Genomic DNA, 27,717 nt, shown 5'->3' with positions numbered 1-27,717 from the left:
TCACAAAACGCACCGTTTGGATGGTTGGTCCATAAATACACCGATTTGATTGTCGGGCGACCCGGATAGGCCTTGACCACGTCCTGGGCCTTGAACTGCACAGCTTGAAGGGCCCGAAACCCGAAACCCGAAACCCGAAACCCGGGTCAAATGTGTAGAACCGTAGAAGTCAAAAAAGGCAAAAGGTCGAGACCGCTGTCGTCCACTACATCCAACCTCAAAAGCAGTTACTGAAAACACAGTCCGAGTGATCAGTTCACCATCTCAGCTCAGCTCAGATTTCGGGTATCCAAATTGACCCGATTCCATCGACCTGAAAACCATACGGGTTTGATCGGGTTCAGGTTCGCGAACCTCGAAAACCGTTCAATTTCTTACTGAAAACTATGTTCAATGGCTTCAACATCTTCAGGTACTTTTCTGTTTCTTTTGGGTATTTTTTTTCGTTATTTGCTTGTATATCTGTAATTATCTGCTGTTTGGTGGCTGAGAAAGTGTGGAAAAATACAGGGAAAAAGGTGCAACTTGTTATTGGTAGTTAAAGTTTTCCTTTTCTTTTCATTTTTCTAAGATTAAAACAAATGTGAAATTTCAGATTTGTTAATGGATTTGGTTCCTTTACTTTTCCTTCCTTTCCTGATTCCCAAAAGGAGGGTAAAAGATTAAATTTTCAATTGGTGTTGTGAGCTGTCATGAGTTCTTTTAGCTTCCCTTCTCTCTGGATTTTCAGTTTTCTAGCTTCCTTTTTAAAAAAAAAATTAAAATTATATATATATAATTTTCGATTTTTGCGGTTTATCATTGGCTTCTTGTCAGAGAAATGAAAATGTATGGTGGTATGCTTGAGTTCTTTGGTTTCTGAAGAATTGAAGAACATGGTCACACTACTAGACACACCAACCAGTATTAGGCCTATTTGCGAGTGCAAGTTTGTATCTATTTGGGTTTGTGATTATGAATTCTGTAACGGGTGGATTATGTATATATATATTCTAAGAAAATTATCCATCCAAAAAAAACAAAATTATGTTGGTAGTACATTTATGTCTTTTCATCTGCACTCGATATGAGTTAATGACTTTTCCTTGTGTATTTGCTGATCTTGATGGTTTCATAGGTATTGCTGCATTGGCGCGAGCAATTTTTGGGCCTATCACCAACTAAAGTACCATTTACTTACGTAAATCTCAATGGTACCCGAGGGCTTTGGGAGTTATGGACTGTTTTCAGACTGTTATTCATCATAAGGGTAAGTTTGTATTTATTATAGCTAGCTTGCATAGGGTTTCTATAGTAGGAAGAAGCAAAAAAATGGGTATTGTGAATTCATAGTACTTAATATGTGGTGATTCATCAAGGTCCCGTTCCCTAGTGTAGTGGTATTATGACTGCAGGATAGGTATCATTTAGGTATCCCTTAAGTTGATTCTTTTGGTACCTTTTTTCATTAAACATATCTAAACTTGCAATATATGGGTTCTGTAGTTATATTCCTTGCCACAACTTCTGAAGACAGGCTTATATGTGGCTGCAGGTTATTTGTGCTGTCAGTTGTTGTTATTCTTTATCTGGTTATCCAGTTTTCAAGATGTCGTGGCAGTGCAGACAGTATTTAACCGAAGTCATGTTTCTTCAATGGCAGAGCTAGGCCTGGCTAATCCACCTACTACTGGGTTCTTTGATCCCATAGAAATATCACCAGCTGTTATTCCACATTACCCAAAACCTGCAGATGATCCTTTGGCACCAATGTACCCAACTTTTCCGACAAGATATGAGCCTGTTTTAACTGGGAAATGTCCTGTAAATTTCTCTACTATATCAAGTATAATGGAAAAAACCGCATCTGATTGTTCTCAACCCCTAGCAGCACTTGTAGGAAATGTAATATGTTGCCCACAGTTTAGTAGTTTGATCCGTATCTTCCGGGGTCTCGATAGCTTCAAGCCTGATAAGTTGGTTTTGCAAAATTCAGTCGCAAATGACTGTTTTAAAGATATCATCAGTATCTTAGCCAGCAGGGGTGCAAACAGTACAATAGCTACACTTTGCTCCATAAATTCATCAAATCTTACGGGTGGGTCCTGTCCAGTGAAGGACATTAGTACCTTTGATAAAACAGTAAATACAAGTGGATTACTGGAGGCCTGCACAACTGTTGATCCTCTTAAAGAGTGCTGCAGACCAATCTGCCAGCTTGCAATCATGGATGCTGCACGTCAAATCTCAGGAAAACAATTGATGATGAATGAGAACAAAAATTTAGTGGGTGGGCTAAACTACACTGATACTCTAAGCGATTGTAAAGGAGTGGTTTTTACATATCTTTCGAGGAAACTCTTGTCAGATGCTGCAAATACAGCATTTCGAATATTATCTGCCTGCAAAGTTAACAAAGGTACACTGTTAAATTATGTACACGACCAATTTATTTTAGACTTTAGGAACTGCGGTTTGAGCATCTAATTTCGTGTTAAGTTTTTTGTCTTGCCTATTGGTGGGAAATGAATAAATGAGGAATACAAAAGAGCAACTCATGCAGTAAGAAGGTTCCTCCATTTATTGAAATCTGAAATTTTAAGAGCCAAGAAAGAAAAAGAAAAGACAATTTGTTTGAGTCGATGGTTGAAGAAAAAGGAAACTTTAAAAAAAAAAAAAAAAAAAACAGTATTTGGTACTTTCTTTTCTTTTATGAACCATACTATTAATTTCATGCCTAACCTTTCATGGGCCATGAAGGATTCCCATCTCTAGTATTACCATTATCGTTTAGTTCTTTATAGTATGAAGTGTTTGAGTTATGTTAATTTTCATAACTATCTTATAGGGTAACTTAATCATTTGTTCTTTTTCACTAATAATTATTTAACCTAATTTATATGTATGCTTTTACAGTGATTAATGTTCGGTAATGGAAAATATCTCAAGAAATAAAAGTGCTGAATATCATGCCATGCTTGTATGAAAATTCTAGAAGTTGGTTGTGTTTTGAACAACAGTTTCACAACCTTGATTCACTAATTACCAAATCATGTGCTCTAACGAATTAGTGCGGCATCGAATATATATATTTTTTCCGGTATTGTAATTTTGGTAAATATTCCAGCATTTGTATTATAGTTGTTAACTGTAACCCAGGAACTGGAAAGTGTTGAACACAAAAATCCACTTCAATTCCTGAGCAACAAGAAATTAAGATGTGCTGCTTTGTGAACAGAAAAATGATAAACCTTTCTGTTTGTTTACCCACTTTTGCTCTGGAGTTTTTAAGTTTGAGATTTGGCTTGCTTAACTAGTACGTGAACTATTCACATTTTATTTGGTTTGTACAACTTGATGATTACATCTTTAAGCGGTGTATTTTTGGACTTGTCTTGTAGTGTACATCTCTTCTCATGAAAATGATTCTCACTTGTGCAGTTTGTCCTTTGGATTTTAAGCAGCCTTCAGAAGTAGTTAAAGCATGTCGCAATGTTGCTGCCCCTAGTCCTTCCTGCTGTAGCTCATTAAACACTTACATCTCTGGAATACAAAAGCAAATGTTGATTACAAATAAACAAGCTATAATCTGTGCTACAGTGTTTGGGTCCATGTTGAGGAAAGGCGGGGTAATGGAAAATGTTTATGAGCTTTGTGATGTTGACTTGAAAGACTTCAGCATTCAAGGTACTGATCCTGCTGTGTCATTCAAATTTTTTGCCTCTTTTCCTTTACTATATCTGATCTATTTTTTTTTTTTTCTGGATCCCTGGGGGCACTGAAGCAGCATATGGGCAACAAGGTAGGATATGTTCAATTTTTTTTTTCCTGTTTCCTTTATGTATTCATTATATTCATTCCCATGATTTGATATCCAATCTTGTGTAGCATTCTGTATAGCTGTATTCGTTCCGGTAGTTATTTTCCAAGAAATATAAGAATACCTGATGCTTAAAAGCATTGTGTGCTTCATGTGTGACTGAAAATGTATTCTGGGAAATTTTCTTTGGACTGCGTTGTGGATGCTTTATAATGATGTTGGTTACAATGCTAATAGTGTGACTTACTTAAATGGGAGTCAATTAGCTCAGGTGGTTTAACGTATATGCATCCTAAATGTACATATCCCAGGTGTTCTAGAGTGTGGGGTTGGTTTTCATGTTCTCTTGTATTTACTTGACGGAAATGAAAGGAATTCCCTTGCATGCGAAGTTGGTAATCATTATTCTTATTAAATTGATAATTTTGGTTTTGCTCAAATGCAGGGTGTCTACTTAAAAGCTTGCCTTCAGATGTGATTTTTGACAATATAACAGGCATCAGCTTTATATGTGATTTGAGCGACAACATTGCAGCACCGTGGCCTTCGTCTTCCTCAATTTCATCGGTGTCCCTTTGTGCACCTGGTAACTGATTGGTCAAAGCATAACTGTTGTTGCCATTTTTCTTCATAATATATACTATATGACAGATACTACTGAGATTATATTTATAGAATATTTGCCGTTTTATGTGAAGTCCATGACCTCATGGCTACTACTATTGTTTTGCAGAGATGTCATTGCCTGCACTACCAACGGCAGAGACTTTTAAAAATCTTGGTGTGTACCTCTAGATTCTCAAATTTCTGGCTCTTGTTAGTTTTCTCCGTTTCATTGATTTTAATGTGTTTAACAAAGTCAAAAAGAGAAATGGACAAACGTCGTGACATTGGAAAAAAAAAAAACAAAAACAAAAGCTGCCCTGTTTTGTGAAGTTAACGCAATGAGGTATTTACAAAATCCGGGGTTCTTTCAAAGGAATAAATGTTAGCCAAACCAAGGGAAAATCAATTCAGTTTTTGGAAGAAGCCTTTTGTTTTTGTGAAAATGGAAGCAGTGCTAGTTGTTTGACATACCAGAATTCAGATTTATCATTTTTCATTTAATGTAGAGACTACAGCATTGAGTTTCAAGAAAATAGTGTTGTTCAAGCTGGCATTAGTCCTGTGTTGTTTCTTCACAATCTTTTCTTTTCGAATGCATTAGCAGTTCCGGAATTCGCATTTCTTCTTTGCCCTTTCTTTAGTACTTTTTCCACCCTAGGTGAAATGTCTAACATTGTAAAGCACTGTTTTGATGCAGGCTGTCGTGGTGGTGAGCTAGAATTTATGTTACCCGTTTTTTCATTGTTTGTTTTGTGCACTTTGTTGTACTGAGGGTTGGGCCGGTTTGAATTAGGGGCTTGTGGAGATTGACATTGTGTGTGGACTGCCTTGTAGATTTTGAGTAGCCACAATGTATAGCAGTTCTCATTTTATTTTCTCTCTCTTCAAACGTGCACACGCACCATGCATGCATGCATGCGAAGCACGTCGAAGGAGCTCCTCGTTGTACCGAAATAGAGATCTGATTTATGGACTTAAGTCTAAGCAAAACCTTAACAAAGATAGATAACTGTTTTTCTTATTTGTTGGAACAGAAAAGATTGTCTATCGGGTATCAGGTCGGGTAATATCGGATCGAGGGCCCCAATTCTTGAACAATGCGTTGAGCAAAATTATGCTGGTTTGACAAGTGATGCCAGAAATTAGTCCAATCCACAACCCCTGAAACCATAATATAATTAAGTTAAGAACAAACATCAAATAATGAAACACCAAGTAAATAAAACAGAACAAATCAACTAGCTAGGTATATAAATAACAAATGTCTCACTTTAGCATGTAGCTTGGTCTTGAACCCAAGAAGGCGGGAAATAGCCACGCCAACCGGATATGTGGCCAGATTAACATAGCAGGCCAACTTTTGCCACCCTCATCCTGTGACCACAACCCCAAAAATCATTTCTCATGCATGCTCAAGAAAAAGAGCAGAGGAAAAATGTAACCAGAGTTTAATGGAAAATGTCGATTTGTGTTCTTCTTTTTTACCTAGAACAACACCTTGTAGAGGTTCAACTATCACTGAAACCGCAACGAAAGGTGTCATGGATGCAAATTCTTTTACTACTTCTGGGTTGCCACTGAATAAGCCAGCCCAGAAATTGTGGCCAATTGCCAGTGCCAGACCAAGAACGAAAGCAACAAAGCCAGAGAGCTTGAGAGCCAGAGTCATGGCCCTCTTGGCTTTCTCTCGATTGCTTGCTCCCAGTTCGTCTGAAACGCTCGCGCTGCCACAATGTTATATTTATGTAAACAAATGCAATTATTTTTAACATATAATTGATTGAAATAATTCAATTAATTTGAAGGATAAATAGAGGGTTGTTATTTCACAGACCTGACAGCAGCACTGAGGCCGTATGACACCATATAAGCAGAAGAAAATATTTATAAAACTTACAATATCCCAAGTAGGGATGTGCTCTGTGTTGGATGTGGAAATGCTCCCGCCATGAACACTAGAATCTCAAAGGTCCACTCTTCTTCTAAGTTGGATAGATTTATACGTAGCAAAAAGATACAAAGTTGATCAGTGCAACAAGTTCTAAAGATATACCTGAAAAAAACCTAAAGAATGGACTTATTTGGGCTAAAAGGCTAGGATGATCTTGCTTATGCTTTGAAGGGGATTCGCAAATTTTAATCAATTTGTTAGAGGGTGATCAACATCCCCTCGGCGCTTGTTTTCGCTTGTTATAGATATTCTATTGGCGGATTTTCAAGTAATTCAAATTAGTCATGTGTTTCGTGAAGCAAATATGGTAGCAGATGAGTTGGCTAATTTTGATCATCAACTTCACAACTTTTGTATCTGGTTTTGTAATTTTCCAGTTAGTGTGGCTCCAAAGCTTAGTTAGGGATCCACAGAGGATCCTCTTTGTATTTGTTGAAAGTACTAATGCTCATTTGTGACGAAAGGATCTTCTAAACAATTCTAGATATGGAGGAATGTCAGTTTGGGGTTGAAAACAAAATCATGAGTATTAACTTGGAAGAAGATGCTCGGCAACACATAAATGAATATTGCAAGCCCAACTCGGTGGCTGGTGAATGGCGGCAAGATCTTCCCAACCTAAGGGGGTGTGGTCTAGCCAAGAGAACTCCCTACCTAAGCTACTAAGGGAGCCAAGAGCTAACCCATCAACCGTGGCCAATAGCCCAGAGTCATAAATTTAGAAGATAGGTAGCCAAGAGCTAACCCCTTTGTGTATGCACATAAACTATTTTCTAATATAAAAAAAAAGTAAAAATGTCGGAAGAGAAACAGAAAAAACCTGGAAGAGAGATATGAATAGAGCTGTTGCTGGAACTTGTAAGAATCAATTCATTGAAGCCAAACCCAAATCAAAATTAAATCGCTTCATGATCCATTGATCGAAATCAACGCATTTCTCAGTGAAGAAATGGAATTTTGATAATTTGAGACGGAGAGAGAGAGGGTGAGATGCTGTAGAAAGATATAAACCCCCCAAACCCTCGCAGGCTATGCATCACAAAACGCACCGTTTGGATGGTTGGTCCATAAATACACCGATTTGATTGTCGGGCGACCCGGATAGGCCTTGACCACGTCCTGGGCCTTGAACTGCACAGCTTGAAGGGCCCGAAACCCGAAACCCGAAACCCGAAACCCGGGTCAAATGTGTAGAACCGTAGAAGTCAAAAAAGGCAAAAGGTCGAGACCGCTGTCGTCCACTACATCCAACCTCAAAAGCAGTTACTGAAAACACAGTCCGAGTGATCAGTTCACCATCTCAGCTCAGCTCAGATTTCGGGTATCCAAATTGACCCGATTCCATCGACCTGAAAACCATACGGGTTTGATCGGGTTCAGGTTCGCGAACCTCGAAAACCGTTCAATTTCTTACTGAAAACTATGTTCAATGGCTTCAACATCTTCAGGTACTTTTCTGTTTCTTTTGGGTATTTTTTTTCGTTATTTGCTTGTATATCTGTAATTATCTGCTGTTTGGTGGCTGAGAAAGTGTGGAAAAATACAGGGAAAAAGGTGCAACTTGTTATTGGTAGTTAAAGTTTTCCTTTTCTTTTCATTTTTCTAAGATTAAAACAAATGTGAAATTTCAGATTTGTTAATGGATTTGGTTCCTTTACTTTTCCTTCCTTTCCTGATTCCCAAAAGGAGGGTAAAAGATTAAATTTTCAATTGGTGTTGTGAGCTGTCATGAGTTCTTTTAGCTTCCCTTCTCTCTGGATTTTCAGTTTTCTAGCTTCCTTTTTAAAAAAAAAATTAAAATTATATATATATAATTTTCGATTTTTGCGGTTTATCATTGGCTTCTTGTCAGAGAAATGAAAATGTATGGTGGTATGCTTGAGTTCTTTGGTTTCTGAAGAATTGAAGAACATGGTCACACTACTAGACACACCAACCAGTATTAGGCCTATTTGCGAGTGCAAGTTTGTATCTATTTGGGTTTGTGATTATGAATTCTGTAACGGGTGGATTATGTATATATATATTCTAAGAAAATTATCCATCCAAAAAAAACAAAATTATGTTGGTAGTACATTTATGTCTTTTCATCTGCACTCGATATGAGTTAATGACTTTTCCTTGTGTATTTGCTGATCTTGATGGTTTCATAGGTATTGCTGCATTGGCGCGAGCAATTTTTGGGCCTATCACCAACTAAAGTACCATTTACTTACGTAAATCTCAATGGTACCCGAGGGCTTTGGGAGTTATGGACTGTTTTCAGACTGTTATTCATCATAAGGGTAAGTTTGTATTTATTATAGCTAGCTTGCATAGGGTTTCTATAGTAGGAAGAAGCAAAAAAATGGGTATTGTGAATTCATAGTACTTAATATGTGGTGATTCATCAAGGTCCCGTTCCCTAGTGTAGTGGTATTATGACTGCAGGATAGGTATCATTTAGGTATCCCTTAAGTTGATTCTTTTGGTACCTTTTTTCATTAAACATATCTAAACTTGCAATATATGGGTTCTGTAGTTATATTCCTTGCCACAACTTCTGAAGACAGGCTTATATGTGGCTGCAGGTTATTTGTGCTGTCAGTTGTTGTTATTCTTTATCTGGTTATCCAGTTTTCAAGATGTCGTGGCAGTGCAGACAGTATTTAACCGAAGTCATGTTTCTTCAATGGCAGAGCTAGGCCTGGCTAATCCACCTACTACTGGGTTCTTTGATCCCATAGAAATATCACCAGCTGTTATTCCACATTACCCAAAACCTGCAGATGATCCTTTGGCACCAATGTACCCAACTTTTCCGACAAGATATGAGCCTGTTTTAACTGGGAAATGTCCTGTAAATTTCTCTACTATATCAAGTATAATGGAAAAAACCGCATCTGATTGTTCTCAACCCCTAGCAGCACTTGTAGGAAATGTAATATGTTGCCCACAGTTTAGTAGTTTGATCCGTATCTTCCGGGGTCTCGATAGCTTCAAGCCTGATAAGTTGGTTTTGCAAAATTCAGTCGCAAATGACTGTTTTAAAGATATCATCAGTATCTTAGCCAGCAGGGGTGCAAACAGTACAATAGCTACACTTTGCTCCATAAATTCATCAAATCTTACGGGTGGGTCCTGTCCAGTGAAGGACATTAGTACCTTTGATAAAACAGTAAATACAAGTGGATTACTGGAGGCCTGCACAACTGTTGATCCTCTTAAAGAGTGCTGCAGACCAATCTGCCAGCTTGCAATCATGGATGCTGCACGTCAAATCTCAGGAAAACAATTGATGATGAATGAGAACAAAAATTTAGTGGGTGGGCTAAACTACACTGATACTCTAAGCGATTGTAAAGGAGTGGTTTTTACATATCTTTCGAGGAAACTCTTGTCAGATGCTGCAAATACAGCATTTCGAATATTATCTGCCTGCAAAGTTAACAAAGGTACACTGTTAAATTATGTACACGACCAATTTATTTTAGACTTTAGGAACTGCGGTTTGAGCATCTAATTTCGTGTTAAGTTTTTTGTCTTGCCTATTGGTGGGAAATGAATAAATGAGGAATACAAAAGAGCAACTCATGCAGTAAGAAGGTTCCTCCATTTATTGAAATCTGAAATTTTAAGAGCCAAGAAAGAAAAAGAAAAGACAATTTGTTTGAGTCGATGGTTGAAGAAAAAGGAAACTTTAAAAAAAAAAAAAAAAAAAACAGTATTTGGTACTTTCTTTTCTTTTATGAACCATACTATTAATTTCATGCCTAACCTTTCATGGGCCATGAAGGATTCCCATCTCTAGTATTACCATTATCGTTTAGTTCTTTATAGTATGAAGTGTTTGAGTTATGTTAATTTTCATAACTATCTTATAGGGTAACTTAATCATTTGTTCTTTTTCACTAATAATTATTTAACCTAATTTATATGTATGCTTTTACAGTGATTAATGTTCGGTAATGGAAAATATCTCAAGAAATAAAAGTGCTGAATATCATGCCATGCTTGTATGAAAATTCTAGAAGTTGGTTGTGTTTTGAACAACAGTTTCACAACCTTGATTCACTAATTACCAAATCATGTGCTCTAACGAATTAGTGCGGCATCGAATATATATATTTTTTCCGGTATTGTAATTTTGGTAAATATTCCAGCATTTGTATTATAGTTGTTAACTGTAACCCAGGAACTGGAAAGTGTTGAACACAAAAATCCACTTCAATTCCTGAGCAACAAGAAATTAAGATGTGCTGCTTTGTGAACAGAAAAATGATAAACCTTTCTGTTTGTTTACCCACTTTTGCTCTGGAGTTTTTAAGTTTGAGATTTGGCTTGCTTAACTAGTACGTGAACTATTCACATTTTATTTGGTTTGTACAACTTGATGATTACATCTTTAAGCGGTGTATTTTTGGACTTGTCTTGTAGTGTACATCTCTTCTCATGAAAATGATTCTCACTTGTGCAGTTTGTCCTTTGGATTTTAAGCAGCCTTCAGAAGTAGTTAAAGCATGTCGCAATGTTGCTGCCCCTAGTCCTTCCTGCTGTAGCTCATTAAACACTTACATCTCTGGAATACAAAAGCAAATGTTGATTACAAATAAACAAGCTATAATCTGTGCTACAGTGTTTGGGTCCATGTTGAGGAAAGGCGGGGTAATGGAAAATGTTTATGAGCTTTGTGATGTTGACTTGAAAGACTTCAGCATTCAAGGTACTGATCCTGCTGTGTCATTCAAATTTTTTGCCTCTTTTCCTTTACTATATCTGATCTATTTTTTTTTTTTTCTGGATCCCTGGGGGCACTGAAGCAGCATATGGGCAACAAGGTAGGATATGTTCAATTTTTTTTTTCCTGTTTCCTTTATGTATTCATTATATTCATTCCCATGATTTGATATCCAATCTTGTGTAGCATTCTGTATAGCTGTATTCGTTCCGGTAGTTATTTTCCAAGAAATATAAGAATACCTGATGCTTAAAAGCATTGTGTGCTTCATGTGTGACTGAAAATGTATTCTGGGAAATTTTCTTTGGACTGCGTTGTGGATGCTTTATAATGATGTTGGTTACAATGCTAATAGTGTGACTTACTTAAATGGGAGTCAATTAGCTCAGGTGGTTTAACGTATATGCATCCTAAATGTACATATCCCAGGTGTTCTAGAGTGTGGGGTTGGTTTTCATGTTCTCTTGTATTTACTTGACGGAAATGAAAGGAATTCCCTTGCATGCGAAGTTGGTAATCATTATTCTTATTAAATTGATAATTTTGGTTTTGCTCAAATGCAGGGTGTCTACTTAAAAGCTTGCCTTCAGATGTGATTTTTGACAATATAACAGGCATCAGCTTTATATGTGATTTGAGCGACAACATTGCAGCACCGTGGCCTTCGTCTTCCTCAATTTCATCGGTGTCCCTTTGTGCACCTGGTAACTGATTGGTCAAAGCATAACTGTTGTTGCCATTTTTCTTCATAATATATACTATATGACAGATACTACTGAGATTATATTTATAGAATATTTGCCGTTTTATGTGAAGTCCATGACCTCATGGCTACTACTATTGTTTTGCAGAGATGTCATTGCCTGCACTACCAACGGCAGAGACTTTTAAAAATCTTGGTGTGTACCTCTAGATTCTCAAATTTCTGGCTCTTGTTAGTTTTCTCCGTTTCATTGATTTTAATGTGTTTAACAAAGTCAAAAAGAGAAATGGACAAACGTCGTGACATTGGAAAAAAAAAAACAAAAACAAAAGCTGCCCTGTTTTGTGAAGTTAACGCAATGAGGTATTTACAAAATCCGGGGTTCTTTCAAAGGAATAAATGTTAGCCAAACCAAGGGAAAATCAATTCAGTTTTTGGAAGAAGCCTTTTGTTTTTGTGAAAATGGAAGCAGTGCTAGTTGTTTGACATACCAGAATTCAGATTTATCATTTTTCATTTAATGTAGAGACTACAGCATTGAGTTTCAAGAAAATAGTGTTGTTCAAGCTGGCATTAGTCCTGTGTTGTTTCTTCACAATCTTTTCTTTTCGAATGCATTAGCAGTTCCGGAATTCGCATTTCTTCTTTGCCCTTTCTTTAGTACTTTTTCCACCCTAGGTGAAATGTCTAACATTGTAAAGCACTGTTTTGATGCAGGCTGTCGTGGTGGTGAGCTAGAATTTATGTTACCCGTTTTTTCATTGTTTGTTTTGTGCACTTTGTTGTACTGAGGGTTGGGCCGGTTTGAATTAGGGGCTTGTGGAGATTGACATTGTGTGTGGACTGCCTTGTAGATTTTGAGTAGCCACAATGTATAGCAGTTCTCATTTTATTTTCTCTCTCTTCAAACGTGCACACGCACCATGCATGCATGCATGCGAAGCACGTCGAAGGAGCTCCTCGTTGTACCGAAATAGAGATCTGATTTATGGACTTAAGTCTAAGCAAAACCTTAACAAAGATAGATAACTGTTTTTCTTATTTGTTGGAACAGAAAAGATTGTCTATCGGGTATCAGGTCGGGTAATATCGGATCGAGGGCCCCAATTCTTGAACAATGCGTTGAGCAAAATTATGCTGGTTTGACAAGTGATGCCAGAAATTAGTCCAATCCACAACCCCTGAAACCATAATATAATTAAGTTAAGAACAAACATCAAATAATGAAACACCAAGTAAATAAAACAGAACAAATCAACTAGCTAGGTATATAAATAACAAATGTCTCACTTTAGCATGTAGCTTGGTCTTGAACCCAAGAAGGCGGGAAATAGCCACGCCAACCGGATATGTGGCCAGATTAACATAGCAGGCCAACTTTTGCCACCCTCATCCTGTGACCACAACCCCAAAAATCATTTCTCATGCATGCTCAAGAAAAAGAGCAGAGGAAAAATGTAACCAGAGTTTAATGGAAAATGTCGATTTGTGTTCTTCTTTTTTACCTAGAACAACACCTTGTAGAGGTTCAACTATCACTGAAACCGCAACGAAAGGTGTCATGGATGCAAATTCTTTTACTACTTCTGGGTTGCCACTGAATAAGCCAGCCCAGAAATTGTGGCCAATTGCCAGTGCCAGACCAAGAACGAAAGCAACAAAGCCAGAGAGCTTGAGAGCCAGAGTCATGGCCCTCTTGGCTTTCTCTCGATTGCTTGCTCCCAGTTCGTCTGAAACGCTCGCGCTGCCACAATGTTATATTTATGTAAACAAATGCAATTATTTTTAACATATAATTGATTGAAATAATTCAATTAATTTGAAGGATAAATAGAGGGTTGTTATTTCACAGACCTGACAGCAGCACTGAGGCCGTATGACACCATATAAGCAGAAGAAAATATTTATAAAACTTACAATATCCCAAGTAGGGATGTGCTCTGTGTTGGATGTGGAAATGCTCCCGCCATGAACACTAGAATCTCAAAGGTCCACTCTTCTTCTAAGTTGGATAGATTTATACGTAGCAAAAAGATACAAAGTTGATCAGTGCAACAAGTTCTAAAGATATACCTGAAAAAAACCTAAAGAATGGACTTATTTGGGCTAAAAGGCTAGGATGATCTTGCTTATGCTTTGAAGGGGATTCGCAAATTTTAATCAATTTGTTAGAGGGTGATCAACATCCCCTCGGCGCTTGTTTTCGCTTGTTATAGATATTCTATTGGCGGATTTTCAAGTAATTCAAATTAGTCATGTGTTTCGTGAAGCAAATATGGTAGCAGATGAGTTGGCTAATTTTGATCATCAACTTCACAACTTTTGTATCTGGTTTTGTAATTTTCCAGTTAGTGTGGCTCCAAAGCTTAGTTAGGGATCCACAGAGGATCCTCTTTGTATTTGTTGAAAGTACTAATGCTCATTTGTGACGAAAGGATCTTCTAAACAATTCTAGATATGGAGGAATGTCAGTTTGGGGTTGAAAACAAAATCATGAGTATTAACTTGGAAGAAGATGCTCGGCAACACATAAATGAATATTGCAAGCCCAACTCGGTGGCTGGTGAATGGCGGCAAGATCTTCCCAACCTAAGGGGGTGTGGTCTAGCCAAGAGAACTCCCTACCTAAGCTACTAAGGGAGCCAAGAGCTAACCCATCAACCGTGGCCAATAGCCCAGAGTCATAAATTTAGAAGATAGGTAGCCAAAAGATCGGAATTCCGAATTTTTTAACAGGTGAACTAGCTAAAATATTTAGGGTAAAATCTAATGAATCTTTTTATTTATTTATTTATTTTATTTTATTACTTACAGTTTTTATAGCCATTCCAGAAATAGAAGTATATATATTAAATCATATAAACCACACTAATTCATAGTTCCATTAAATAATTTTCAATAAATTTTAATATAAAACAAATACATATTAAATACAACAAGAAAACTGATATTATCAAAATAAAAATGTGTTACAACGACGAAATTGAAAGTATACCTATTTTACTATGTATTTTTATTACTTCCATGCAACTAAATTAATAGAGAAATTGTATTTTTTGAACTTTAATACATACTGAACTATATTAAAACAAGTCAAATATTGTTGTAAACGATAAGATATAGAGTGGAGCCCACATTGGAAGGAAATTTCCTTCCACCTTCAGATATGTTTACCCCTCATTGTAATATAAGTGAGAAACGAATGAGAATGAAAATATCAGACTTTCCATGCTTTTCTCTATCCCAATTTCTCTCCTCAATTCTTTCAATTCCTCTAGTTTTATAACACGTTATCAGCACGAATTCGCTTTAACAACTGAATTCTCCGATGAAACCTAGTCAAACAAACACAAAGAAAAACACAGCCATCTCCACCAGAAGACCCATACCCGACCGGAAACCCAACTTCCTCTTCCCAAAACCCGATTTTTCGTTCTGGAGCGGATTTGGGTTGCTCAGACTCGAAGCCAAGGCCGCAATCAACGATGGGGTCATGGTGGCCGAGCACAAAGTCATTAGCTGAACAGCCTGACAGACGACTGGCGGAGCAGAACAGAACAGAACTCCATTCATGGTTGCAGTCTCTTTGAAGCTCTTGATCAACCAAATGGCAGTTTCCCTGGGAGAAACCTTCTCAGGACCGAATGGCTTCAACCGCACTCCAAGCTCTTCGAACCTTTCCTGTTGTAGAAGACGTGCACTGAACTTGAGCAATCCTTCCAATGCCTCTGCGCGTTGCTGGAATGATGAGGTTATGCACCTGTCCAGGCTTGAGCTTAAGTTCCACCCCAACTTCATATCTGGCATGATCGAAAGCAGAAACATTTGGGTTCATGGCTTGGGTTTCATTGGAGGACCATGTTCCACTTTCACCATCCAGAAGGACGAGGTAGCCACGGTCACCAATTTTGAGTGTTGCTGAGGATGAATTTGAAATTGGGTTGTCTGTTACAATCTGCTGACTCGCCCATTCCAAGTTGTGGTGAGTTGGGTCATGTGGTCCATGCGAAGGCTTGGGCTGCGTGTCTCTTAGAGCGGAGGGTACAGCGTGAGGCTGGTTTCACAGAGCAGCCAAATCAGCCTTACAAGAACAGCCCAACTCATTAGGAATCCCAAATTCATGATTGGTTGCCTCCATGCTCAGATGACAAATCCAACAGACCCTCCATACCATTTTAAGCTTCTTCTGTTTCCATTTCTCTACTCTTCCCTTGTTCTTAATTAGCTAAGCCAGCTAGCTAGCTATGGAAATGAAGACCACGACTATTGCAAGTGTTTTGATCTCTGTTCTAGTTGTGTGCAGCTTGTCTTGTGCAGCAGAGCTACTACGACGATTCCAGCACGCACCCAAAGCCGATGGATCTCTTAGCTTTTTGGTTCTTGGAGATTGGGGAAGAAGAGGAGCCTTCAATCAATCTCAAGTTGCTCTTCAGGTTCATGTTCATTAATCATGGAGCAGACAAACGCTTTCACGAGCACTATGGTTTGTCTCAACTTTTCTAATTACATATATTAATGTCATGATAAGGTTTGTTTTTTTTAACGAAGGAAACTTAATTATACATCTTGGGACCTAGGCCTGGGTGTCATTTTAATCATTGTTAATTAACTACTGTCTTTAATTGACTACGCTAATCATGAGATTATTCCCCACTAAACCAACCTACGTAAATAATGTCATGATAAGGTTTGCTTTTTTTTTTTTGACTTAATGAGGTTGATGTCCGTAGTGGATTTTATTAATTAATTGTGGGTGCTTTGTGTGTCTAATTTTCCACACGAGGACCACACGAGGACCCTCTTCTGCATCCTTATCTTTCAATTACATTAGTATTATCCTACACTATTTAACTTGCTCTGCAGGTGGAAAGTTTTTGATTTAAGAGACAATCATGATGCCTTCCACAAACGATAATAATATTATCTACTATATTATTTGATTGTGGTGTTGTTATGAACCCACAAATAATTATCTTTACTTTACCGCACATTTAATTTAAGGTATGGTGCGGGATTAACGTCCATACAAGTAATTTATTTACCAGTAAATTTATTTTATGGATTAATTGTGCTGTATGATGAGTTTTTACAGTATACAGATCAGGACCAGAAGTTCCTTGATCCTCATCATACATTTACATCAGGACTTGAAGATCCTTGATGATGATATTGATATGAGAGCTGGCAGTCTCTCCGGTACTATATTTGTAAACATGTGATCGGACTTAAGGGTCCTTGATCCCTGACATGTGAATAAGGACCTGGGGTTCCTTAATGATGTAACAGTACCGTATTGGTTAAAAGTGCCGTACATATGGATAAGAACTGTACTGGCAAATGTACTGTACATATGAATAGATATGTATTCATGAATTGATGAATAGTACTATTCACATGAATAGTGACGTATGCATAAATATTAACCATTTTGGGTAAACCGTCACTATATACAAAAGGGAACCTGCAGTTCCTTACACTCATGGATGAGCAATTAAATGAGATGCTAGAAGTTCCTCAAAATATGGACAATTATGTAAGGACTTGAGGTCCCGAAATATGTACAGAAAATTGTAAAAATGTCCATACCATGAAAATATGTGATTTTGACCCGAAGTTCAAAATCTAACAGTGTTGAGAACCTGAAGTTCCAACAATTAAATGGACATCCCTTGAGGTATTACTGCAAATTGTGGTATGCCACATATTTCTTTGGCATAAGAATATGATGAATTTAATAAAATTCGATTTTGTTATAATCAACACCTCAAGGAAGAAATATATTTTGTGAATCCCGGTTGTTAAGAATACACCGTGAAATGGATAATATCAGTATAAACGTCAAATGATGAATTGAGGCACCCCACATATTTTGGGCCGGAAGCCCATGGATCCAAATATATGAGAGATCCTAAAACTTGAAGTTGTGGGTATATAGTGGTTAATGTTCTTCACTACTATATTGAGATATTATCGTGGCTTTTACTCAATTCATATTTCATGTCCATTTGAAAATAGTGAATAAATTATGAGTTTGGGTTTAACCCAGACCAAAAATTCTGGGCTCACATGCATGGCAATATGAGAGATTTGATGTGGTTATTTGAACCTATAAGGCACGAGGTTCCAGACCGTCATTTTGAAAAGACGTACAAACCACATATGCAAGTTTAAGAACGTGCGCAATTATTATTATAAAAGGAAAGGAACATACAACAGATAGATTTTTACTCCTGCAATGAAGGTGCAGGCCCTGTAAAATCTATAAAATTACATTATGTTCTGGAAGCCTCTGAAGGAAGAGGACGGCGCCTCTTAAGCTTAGCCATGAGCCTCTCGTGGTCTCCCAAAATTCTTTCATTTGAGACCTGCAGCATGTCTAGCTTTCTCTGTGTATCAACAGAGTACGAACTCACCAGTTTCAACAAGGAATTATTCTCTCCTTTGAGTTTCTCAACCTCCTTTTGAGACTCATGAAGCATTCTTTGAAGAGAATAATTTTCAGTTGTCAGCTTCTGAACCTCGTTTGCTCTAACACGCAAACGATCAGCCAAGTTAGAAACAGAAGCAGCACTCTGAATGCTAGAAGCCATTGAGTCATTAATAGCTTCTTCCTCAGACCTCCCTGTCAACAGCATTTCATCCATTGGAATAATGAAATTCCTAGCTACTGTGACAGCAGTAGCATCATTCATCATCACAGAATCATTAACTGTGAGATGACGATTTTGGGATACAAAGGATGGACGCCAAACTTTGGCGTCACTGGTTGTTGTGGGAGCATCATTTAAATTGAAATTATTTGGGCAGGAAGAAGAGGAAGCCATTTTAAGAAGGTTTCGAAGAAAGTCTTACAAAACTAAAGTTTCAGAAAATGAAGGAAATTGAGTTGAAACAAAGTTGAGTTGAAACGCAGTTGCTCAATCAAGTTTTGCAAAGGCAATATCTATAGACGAAAATGTGGCAACTTTTCAGGATTCCAATATCTTCTCGAATCCCCACATTATCTTTTTCTTTCGCAAGAGTCCAAAACTTCACGTGGCCTCTGATAATGCCTGTCGGCACTTTCGGCGTTTTCAAGTATTATTTTCAAAGCCGATCTTGCTTTACGGATTTCACGGAGCTACTTTTTCAAAAGTATCCCGAGAATCTCGCAATTTTTCCTATGGTTAATTTGAAATTCACCGGTTCTATCTATTCATTGTATTTGTGTATAAATGTGTTACTAACGAAATTTTCTTTGCAGAAGACATCCAGTTTTCCCATACAAAATGATGTTATATCTACTTGTTTTTCTTATCATTAAGCACTTAATATGCCTGAGAAGCAAGACTATCTCTGATCATCCATTCAGGAAGCAAGACTATCCCTGATCATGTTTCTGCAAGATCAGGGAATTGTGAAGGCGGCCTTGTGCTCTAATCTCCTGAGGTCCTTCTAGACTAGGAGAATTGAGAGCTTGTTTTCTGCTCCCACCAGCTTCCTTCCTTGATTGATGAGCTGCTTGTCTGCTCCCACCAGCTTCCTTCCCTGATTGCTTACCTTACCTTGCAATCAATATCACAATTTTTGTATCTTTTCTTTCCTTTTATAACTCTCTGTTCATAAGGGTTATCTGTTTTTGATAGATAGAAGAATTGTGATTTTTGCTCTTGCAGGATATAACAAGATCATCAAGCGATACTTTATATTTACTGGGCCAATACAAGCTTGAATGATACTTGAGAAAAGTTTCTCCCACCTAAGGATGTAAGCAATACTTGTGTTATTTTATGCTTATATACTTATTTGATATTTTATCTTGAAAGGTAACCAAATGGGGAGATAAGTCCGTTCCAAAAGAATGGCTTGTATGTATCCATGAATTATTAATGCAAATTTTACAAATTGCAAGTTGGATACATTGATAATACACTGCACAAATTAAAGTCCCATAAGAACAGAATATGGGTATAGCAGTGATCAATATGATGCACGCCTGTTGCGTAGCAAATGATGTGGATTGAAGTCCCGAAAGGACAATCCCTTGACATGTCAATATTGATATTGTGCACGCCTAATGCGTTGCAAATTGTATGGGTTAAAGTCCCAGAAATTAATTGACATGTATATATTAATCTGTGCATGCCTGCAGCATGACAGATATATGGTTCTAAATGTTCCAACTCCCTAAATGGAGATTATCCATGCCCTACTATAACATAACGCTCCATTGGAGGTTATAATCCACATTCTCACATAATAAAAGCCCCCTGCAGTGGCTTGGGTACCCAAAAGCAAAGAAATGCTTATAATTGATGCATGCGCATGCAAATGAGAATGGTGGGATCATGAATTGATGAATGACAAATTTTGATTTTGGAGTAGCTACTCAAATCATCAATGGGCTGTGTTGATTGGAACCACGTTCAATTATTAAATGTCGACAATATCATTGGCCAAAATGGATGAGGCAATTCCATTATAGATGAGAATGAACGTGAAAGAACAAACCCACAGTACGAACCCCAAAATTTGTTAATACTGAAAGTTATACTTGGGTGTTCGGAATAAAAGGGAATATACCTACTTTGTATGACACAATGTTTCTGGCAGAAACAAGGAATGTTGGGTTTTCTCCATATCTACAAATTTAATTGTGCCCCCCCTTATTGCACATTTACGGAGACCAACATGTTATCTTTAAGGGTTATTAAATGCACAAAGCATATCACCTGAAGTGATTCCCTAAAGATGTATAAATAGCTGGGTTAAAGCTATATAATGTGTCATAAAGTTTAATCCCTTTAAACAAAATCCTTGAAAGGATTGAAATTGCATGAAGCAAGTCCCTGAATGACATGTGCCTGAAGCACAAAATCCGTACTCAATACTAATATGCATAAATTGCCTCAGTGAGTACATTAATATGTTTGCAAACACATTAAAGCTTCTCAAGAGTTCCAGAAATATTTGTCTCGACTGAAAGATCGAGCATTATGCCAACGAGATTATTGCTTATACTAAGAAAGTATTGAAGCATTTTTATGCGGATTATTCGTTGGACATTTGAAGGATTTTCCGGAAGTATATTGGACCGGACATCGTATTTTCCAGATAGAGCTCAAACTCCATCATTTTGGATGATGTGAGGCATATTTGATGCTATCTAAGCATAACACCATATACGGGCATATTTTTGAGTGAAATTATAAATAGCCCAAGTGTTATTAGATATGCGGACTCTGGAAATCTCTATGGTCGCTTACTGGAAACAGCTAGTCATGAAGTTTTCAGGGGGAGATATTCATCAGGGGGAGCATGGTATTAATAAAGACTTTCATACACTGTACTCTTTTTCCTTCATCAGGTTTTTATCCCACTGGGTTTTTCCTGATAAGGTTTTAACGAGGCAGTGTCGCTCAAGATTGACTCACAGAAGCAGTGTCAACTATGACATTCAGACAGATGATCAACAGTATGGCTTCAAGATATTCTGCCAAGCATCAGGGGGAGCGTGCCATCAATAAGACCTTTCCACACTGTACTCTTTTCCCTTCGACCAGGTTTTTATCCCACTGGGTTTTTCCTGGCAAGGTTTTAACGAGGCAGTGTCGCACGCATGTCAATATACACCGAATTTTATGTTACGCATGGTTATGTACTCTTTTTTCTTTAACCAGTTTTTGTCCCACTGGGTTTTTACTGGCAAAGTTTTAACGAGGCATATTCCGTATAATTTGTGGTCTCCAAGGGGGAGTGTTGTAAACGATAAGATATAGAGTGGAGCCCACATTGGAAGGAAATTTCCTTCCACCTTCAGATATGTTTACCCCTCATTGTAATATAAGTGAGAAACGAATGAGAATGAAAATATCAGACTTTCTATGCTTTTCTCTATCCCAATTTCTCTCCTCAATTCTTTCAATTCCTCTAGTTTTATAACAAATATAAGTATGATTTTGTTTCCACCCAAAAGCATCCATGGGCTACATACCAGGTTAGCCTTTAACTTGGTTCCGCCACGGTCAATAGCTACACCACTAGGAGGCCAATTAGCTACACAAAACTACGTAATATTCTCCTCCTATCTAATAAAATCACTTTATTTCATGTGTCCTATTTTTCCTAAACCCTTTCACGCACAAACCAACAACAGTATCAAAACAATACACTATAAACTCCAACAGTATTAAAAAAGAAAAACTTATATATATGGGGACAGATTCGTGGCATCATATTTTTCACACAAGTTTTTACTCAATTTTTAAGCCATTAGATTACTCCATTTTTAATGCATGAAATTAAATATGACATGACTTTTTGACACGAAAAATAAATTAAAATATTTTTTTCTCTCTTCTCTATATTTTCTCGAAAAGGTAAATTTTTATCACCAAAGCATTTTTTCGCTCTCCTATTTCTCTTCATCAACATTCTCTGCTAAACTCTTTACTTCTTGATCTTTCTCTCATTCTTTCCCAAAAAATCTGAAATCCCTCGTGTAGCATGAACATTTTTCTCTTAATCAATCTCTCATTCTCATTCTCCTTCTTTTTGTTGTTAGAGTTACTGCTGATAATTTGTTAATTAAGTTATGTTAATCTGTTATTATTTCTGATAACACATTAGCAACCACCATTACCTGATAGAGATAGAAAACAGAGAAAATGAATGAATGTCTATTCTGAAAGAAGCGAGAGAACCAAAGCATCAAGATAGATTTTTATTTTTATTTTTTTGAATTGAAACTCTAATCTCAATTGATTAGAGAAAGATTGTCGAGAACAATTCGATGTTTAACAGAACAACTAAGAATAAGGACTTGTCTACCATATTTGCTTTAAAGCTCCAACAAGATAGAAGGCAACACAAACTACGAACCTAACCAGTGAACTTAGAAAATAGAGGTCCCCTTCGCCTTCTTTTCTCCACCACCTCTTGATTGGGTGCTGGGCAGTAAGGCTATCATTTCCTTTCTTGTATTGGTGACCTTGTGTAAGGTGTGCTTGGCAGCATTAACCATGGCGACGACTGCCTTGTGTAGAGATGATTAGCAGAGAACGATTAGGGAAGAGAGAGAGAGAAAAAAAATTTGTGAGAGAAATTTACCTTTTCAAGAAAATAGAGAGAGGAGAGAGAAAAAAATTTTAATTTATTTTTCATGTCAAAAAGTCATGTCAGATTTAATTTTATTTATTAAAAGTGGAATAATTTAATGGTCTAAAAATTATGTCAAAACTTATGTCAAAAATATAATGCCACAGATCCATCCCTATATATATATATATATATAACCGGAGAAATTAATTACGAGCAGTAATATTATTACCACAACAGCAAGGCCGGTGGCATTAGCCCATGAAATGGCTAGGTTTGCAGCAGCTAGTTGAAGCTGAGCAAGGTGGCCAGCAAACATCACAGACACCAAAATGATGAAGTTAAACATCACATTGGTAAGAGTTGTTGACAGTGAAAACAAGACCTGCTTCTTAGCCTCGCCCACGTCCAAAAATTTCATGGTTCTTAGACTTTGGTTAAGAAGATTACGGAGAGGCAGAAGAAGAAGAAAAAGAAGCAGCAGTTGTGGCATACATAGGCAACTTAATTGCCTTGTACATATATAGGAAGTTCCGAAGTTGGGACCGGTTTTTTCCCAATTTGATTTAGTAACCTGAATGGCAGAATGGCATTTGGTTCCTTAAGAAAAATGACTAATATAGGACGTGTCAATTTAGTAGCCATTATATCAGTAGAAGAGTGAAGTGGCAAGCTACAATTAAAACCTAATCAGATCCAAACATACAATACACAAGCAGAGGATCTGCATCCGATACATAATGTTCAAGAAAAAATAACTCTCAAACACAGGGAGAAATAAATTCTGAAACCCCGGATTTAAAATTCTAGTAAGTATAGGGAGGAATCAAGAACATGAGAGGAAAATCATTATCTGATTTGTTATTCTTCTCCTTCTTGGAGGAATTTACACAAGGCAAAATGTGCAAAGCTTGGAAATCAACTCAAATGACAGCCTAGTTATTATGAGCAATATCACTCTATGAGAAACCTTGCCACCACAGAAAGTATCTGTTTATGCTCAATTTGAAGGGTTAACCCACAGTGACTTAAATTGCTATTTGGTAGTAGTCTTTTAGCAATTGTCTATCTCGGTTGCAAGAGCAAGCAATGAACTTAAGGTTTGCTTTGGCTGTTCTCTCTTCAACATCGGTGATTTTCCAAATTTCAAAGCTTGTGCCACAAGAATAGTCGTTTCACAACTGCCTGTCTTAGTTAGGACCCCCTTTTACGTTCTACTGGACTCTAAACATCCAAGATACTCTAATTTTAAGCTTTCACAACTTACGAACCCATTTTTCTAGTCGAAGCTGCTTCAAAGAGGGTCCTAGATTTGGCCTACTTTTCTGAGGACACTTCCATTTTCCAGTGATCTCCATCGCAGGAGAATGATGAAAATTTGTTGCATCTGCTAAGGGCTTTCTTTTCACTACTGCATCTCTTCCACCTGCTAATGGAGCTGTCACTTTACTAATCTCTTGTCGTCCTTCCATCATATTTTCATAACTTTTTCTTGGAAGTTTGTCTTTCCTTGTTCTAATAAAACCATCTTCTGATATTTCTTTTCCCTTATCGTTTCTGTCTTCACTTCCATGAGTTGGTTTTCTTTTTGACGCTCCATTAACTGGAATTAAATCTGCATCACCTTGAATTAATAAACAATCAACTTCTGCATGGGATTTTGCTTCTGAATTGTCCTGTAAAGTGAAATCCTTGTTATGAGTCATGTATTGTGGAGACTTCTCATTATTGCAGCATGAACTTCTTTCGATGTTCGATGGCTTTATTTTGGTTCCTTTATGCTCTAGCTTGGATTGAGAACCTATTTCGACATCTTGTGTTGGACCCATAAGATGGTTTTCCAATGATTTAGGCATATGGTTGAGATACAAATCATTCTGACTAGGTAGGTTTTCATCTACTCGACTGGGGTGACCCTGTAATTTACAGACATTATTAGGGTAATGATGACTTGAGCAAGAATTATTATGTCAGTTATTGATTCATCAATATCAATAATGTGGAAATACACAACTATCATAACCAAAGAAAACAAAACAGAAGAAAGAAAGGTTTAACAAAGAAAAGTGGGAAATTATAGGGAAAAGGAGAGATATAGAAAGAGTATCTCACTTACAGGTTTTGTTTCCTGCTTATTATCTCTCCCAGGGCTGACACATTTTGCAAGCCCTTCAGACTGCAACTCAACAACCTCTTCACCATCAGTTCTCTTTTTCCTGAAATCCTCCAAAACCTCTTCTTTTCCTCTGTTTCTGTTTTCAACCAGAAACCGATCCTTCCCACTTCTATTTTCTTTGCAAACAAAATCTCCAAAACCATCATTTGTCTCAAACAAAGGAGATTCGTACACATAGCTTGAGAACCAGTTTCTGATGTCAATAGGCTCTAACAGATCAGGAAGCACAAACAGATCAATAACTTCATTTTCTTATATTCTTCACATAAAAAACCACATCTTACATTTTATTTTGCCAAGAAAACAAATGGAAGCAGAGAATACAGTTCAAAGATTCAATGCTTACATACATTTTCTCAGTAGCCCAATAATTCAACGAAGGGAAAAAACAATAACTTCAGAAATAAGTGAGACAAACCTGAAAGGAGCGAAGGTGACTCCAAAGGACCTGGAGTCTACAAGAAGAAAATTGTGTGAGACTACTGTTTATTTGGGTTCTTGATAGAGAACAAGGGGAGAGACACAGATTATTTGTGAGTGTGAGGAAAACTACTCGCTTTTCGTTGTAATGCACTTCTAGTTCTTTGTTTTAGTAGATTCAGGTTGGTAAGGGAGAGTAAATCCTTGTTTTCTATAATTGGTGATTGATCTTTATTTTTTTCTTTCTCATTAGTTATATCCTGCAATCACCTCTAGATCTTGAGAATAAGGATTTACTGACTAGGTTGTTGAAATCTCTATAGGGAAAAGGAGAGATACAGAAATAGTACCTCATTTAAAGGCTGCCTTTCCTGCTCATTATCTGTCATAGAGATGTTGCAATTTGCAAGCCCATCTGACTGTACCGTTTCACCAACAACCTCCTCGCTATCACTTCTGTTTATACTAAAATCCCCTAATTCCTTTTCTTTTTCCCTGTTTCTGTTTCCAACCAAAAAGCCATCCTTCTCATGTTTACTTTCTTTGCCAACAGAACCTCCAAAATCATCAGTTGTATCCAATGAAGGAGATTCATACACATAGCTTGAGAACCAGTTTCTGATGTCAGTGGGCTCTAACAGATGAGGAAACACAAACAGATCAATTACTTTGTTTTTTCACATATCTTCTGTTTGATTGCCAAGAAATATTAATCAAAGACTGCATTGCTTATATTATCCATTTTCTCAGTAGCCAAACAAATCAATAAATTGGGCGGAAAAAAAAAAACTACGGATATGAGTGATACAAACCTGAAGTGAACGCAGTTGATTCCCAAGAACCTGGAATCTGCAGCAAGAAAATTGATTTAAATGCTTAAATGTGGGACATTACTTCTTAGTACAATATTTCTTTATTTCTACTTTTAATTTACAATCTTAAAATCAAATTCAGAACCATAAATTATATATAGAAACTATGAAATCTTTTGATTGTGTTCCATATGAAATAGAACCCATGAAAGAAAAAAGGACAAGAAGCAAGGCTACCTTACTTAAACATTGGTTTTCATGCTCATTTCCAGAAGAGCTGCCAGATTCCACAACCCCATTTGAGATTTGCTTCTCATGAACAAAAGCTCCATCTTTATTTCCATTTCCCCTGAACCCACCTGAATTTTCTTCTTTTTCTTCTCTTTCGACTTCATCGATGCCGAAATCATCTAGCAACGACTCGGAATTCAGTGCAGGTGATTCATACTGGTATCTTGGGAGCCAGTTTCTCAGATCTGGAGGCGAGGCCATGACTATAATAAAATTAAAAAAATCAAAGAAGATAAAAATTTAATATATTTCAGACACTTGAGAAAGATCAATACAAACCAGAAACGATGGAACAAGTGGCAAGAGGCCTTAATCTGCGAGCCCAGAAAGAAAAAAAAATAAAAATTAGGAAACAAAGTTTGTTGAAATTATATTGCTTTTGTGTTGGTACTTGTGTTTAGGCGATGGCGCACAAGTTTGTCCCGCGTTTTATTTTCATTTGAATCTCCCGCCATTTATTAGCTATCTTTCTTTTTCTTTTCTTCTTCCTCTCGGAAGTTAAAAGTTTCTAGAAAATAGACATTTGTCATTTAAAATTAATTTTCCCACCCCATTTATTTATGTACATGCTTCATGTGCTTTCAAACTTCTCTTAGATTACCATCTGTGTTTGAAAGCGATCAAAGTACCCTCTAACCTTTTAAAAACCATCTCACGTTACCCCTTCCGTCAATTTTTTTGACATTCCTTTACCAATGTTGGGCCCCACTTCCTTTTTTCTTCTTTTTTTCTCCTCCTTCCCCCTCCCCCCATTCTAGAATAGCAGCCCCTCCCCTTTGTTACTGTTCATCGCTTATTTATCCTCCAAAACTCAGAAATTTCTCCTAACCAACACAACTAGCAGCAAGAACAGAGAGGTTGAAAAATTATACCTGGAGTGAAGCAAATGGTGCTCGGAATTGCCCGAACGAGGATGGAGATTTTGGGTAAAAACCAGCCAATTTCTTGTTTTTTCGGCGATCCAGAAGGCAGTTGGCAGTGGCTGAGATGTGAGGCTAGTAGAGGACAACGTGCTGGTTCTTTTGATACCCATGTCGTCGCTTGGGGTGGCCGGAGGAGGAGATGGCGGCCCAAAAACTNGTCGGATGAACAGTAACAAAGCTNNNNTGGAATTTTTTTTGGGGGGGGGGGGGAGAAGGAGGAGAAAAAAGGAAGTGGGGCCCAAC

At 37.4% G+C, this 27,717-nt stretch overlaps 3 protein-coding genes across 5 annotated transcripts; 2 read left to right on the top strand and 1 right to left on the bottom strand.

The window, feature by feature from the left end:
• Positions 1-198: 198 nt before the first annotated feature.
• LOC117626408 (uncharacterized GPI-anchored protein At1g61900-like) lies at positions 199-5,426 on the top strand. Of its 2 annotated transcripts, none has more exons than XM_034358085.1 (8): positions 199-412; positions 1,118-1,249; positions 1,535-2,398; positions 3,421-3,666; positions 3,764-3,781; positions 4,245-4,385; positions 4,533-4,580; positions 5,103-5,426. In XM_034358085.1, exons 2-8 carry the CDS (start codon positions 1,216-1,218, stop codon positions 5,174-5,176), a joined length of 1,425 nt encoding a protein of 474 aa, XP_034213976.1. In that variant the 5' UTR covers positions 199-412; positions 1,118-1,215; the 3' UTR covers positions 5,177-5,426. The 2 variants fall into 2 exon arrangements, with proteins under 2 accessions (XP_034213976.1, XP_034213977.1); XM_034358086.1 differs by having other exon boundaries at positions 212-412; positions 3,767-3,781; positions 5,103-5,300.
• Positions 5,427-7,590: 2,164 nt separating this feature from the next.
• On the top strand, positions 7,591-12,817 carry LOC117626389 (uncharacterized GPI-anchored protein At1g61900-like). 2 transcript variants are annotated; one of them, XM_034358065.1, is made up of 8 exons: positions 7,591-7,804; positions 8,510-8,641; positions 8,927-9,790; positions 10,813-11,058; positions 11,156-11,173; positions 11,637-11,777; positions 11,925-11,972; positions 12,494-12,817. In XM_034358065.1, the coding sequence occupies exons 2-8, from the start codon at positions 8,608-8,610 to the stop codon at positions 12,565-12,567; spliced, it is 1,425 nt and encodes a 474-aa protein (XP_034213956.1). In that variant the 5' UTR covers positions 7,591-7,804; positions 8,510-8,607; the 3' UTR covers positions 12,568-12,817. The 2 variants fall into 2 exon arrangements, with proteins under 2 accessions (XP_034213956.1, XP_034213957.1); XM_034358066.1 differs by having other exon boundaries at positions 7,604-7,804; positions 11,159-11,173; positions 12,494-12,691.
• Positions 12,818-23,687: 10,870 nt separating this feature from the next.
• Positions 23,688-26,864, bottom strand: LOC117625928. Its single transcript, XM_034357527.1, has 7 exons — positions 26,831-26,864; positions 26,498-26,754; positions 26,261-26,297; positions 25,799-26,082; positions 25,447-25,483; positions 24,969-25,237; positions 23,688-24,768 (listed from the first exon to the last, which is right to left on the bottom strand). The coding sequence occupies exons 2-7, from the start codon at positions 26,750-26,752 to the stop codon at positions 24,109-24,111; spliced, it is 1,542 nt and encodes a 513-aa protein (XP_034213418.1). The 5' UTR covers positions 26,753-26,754; positions 26,831-26,864; the 3' UTR covers positions 23,688-24,108.
• Positions 26,865-27,717: the final 853 nt, after the last annotated feature.

This window comes from Prunus dulcis, chromosome 4, assembly GCF_902201215.1.
Source record: "Prunus dulcis chromosome 4, ALMONDv2, whole genome shotgun sequence".
NCBI lineage: Eukaryota > Viridiplantae > Streptophyta > Magnoliopsida > Rosales > Rosaceae > Prunus > Prunus dulcis.
Note: the sequence above shows the minus strand (reverse complement) of the source record. Positions and strands in the feature narration are given on the sequence as shown.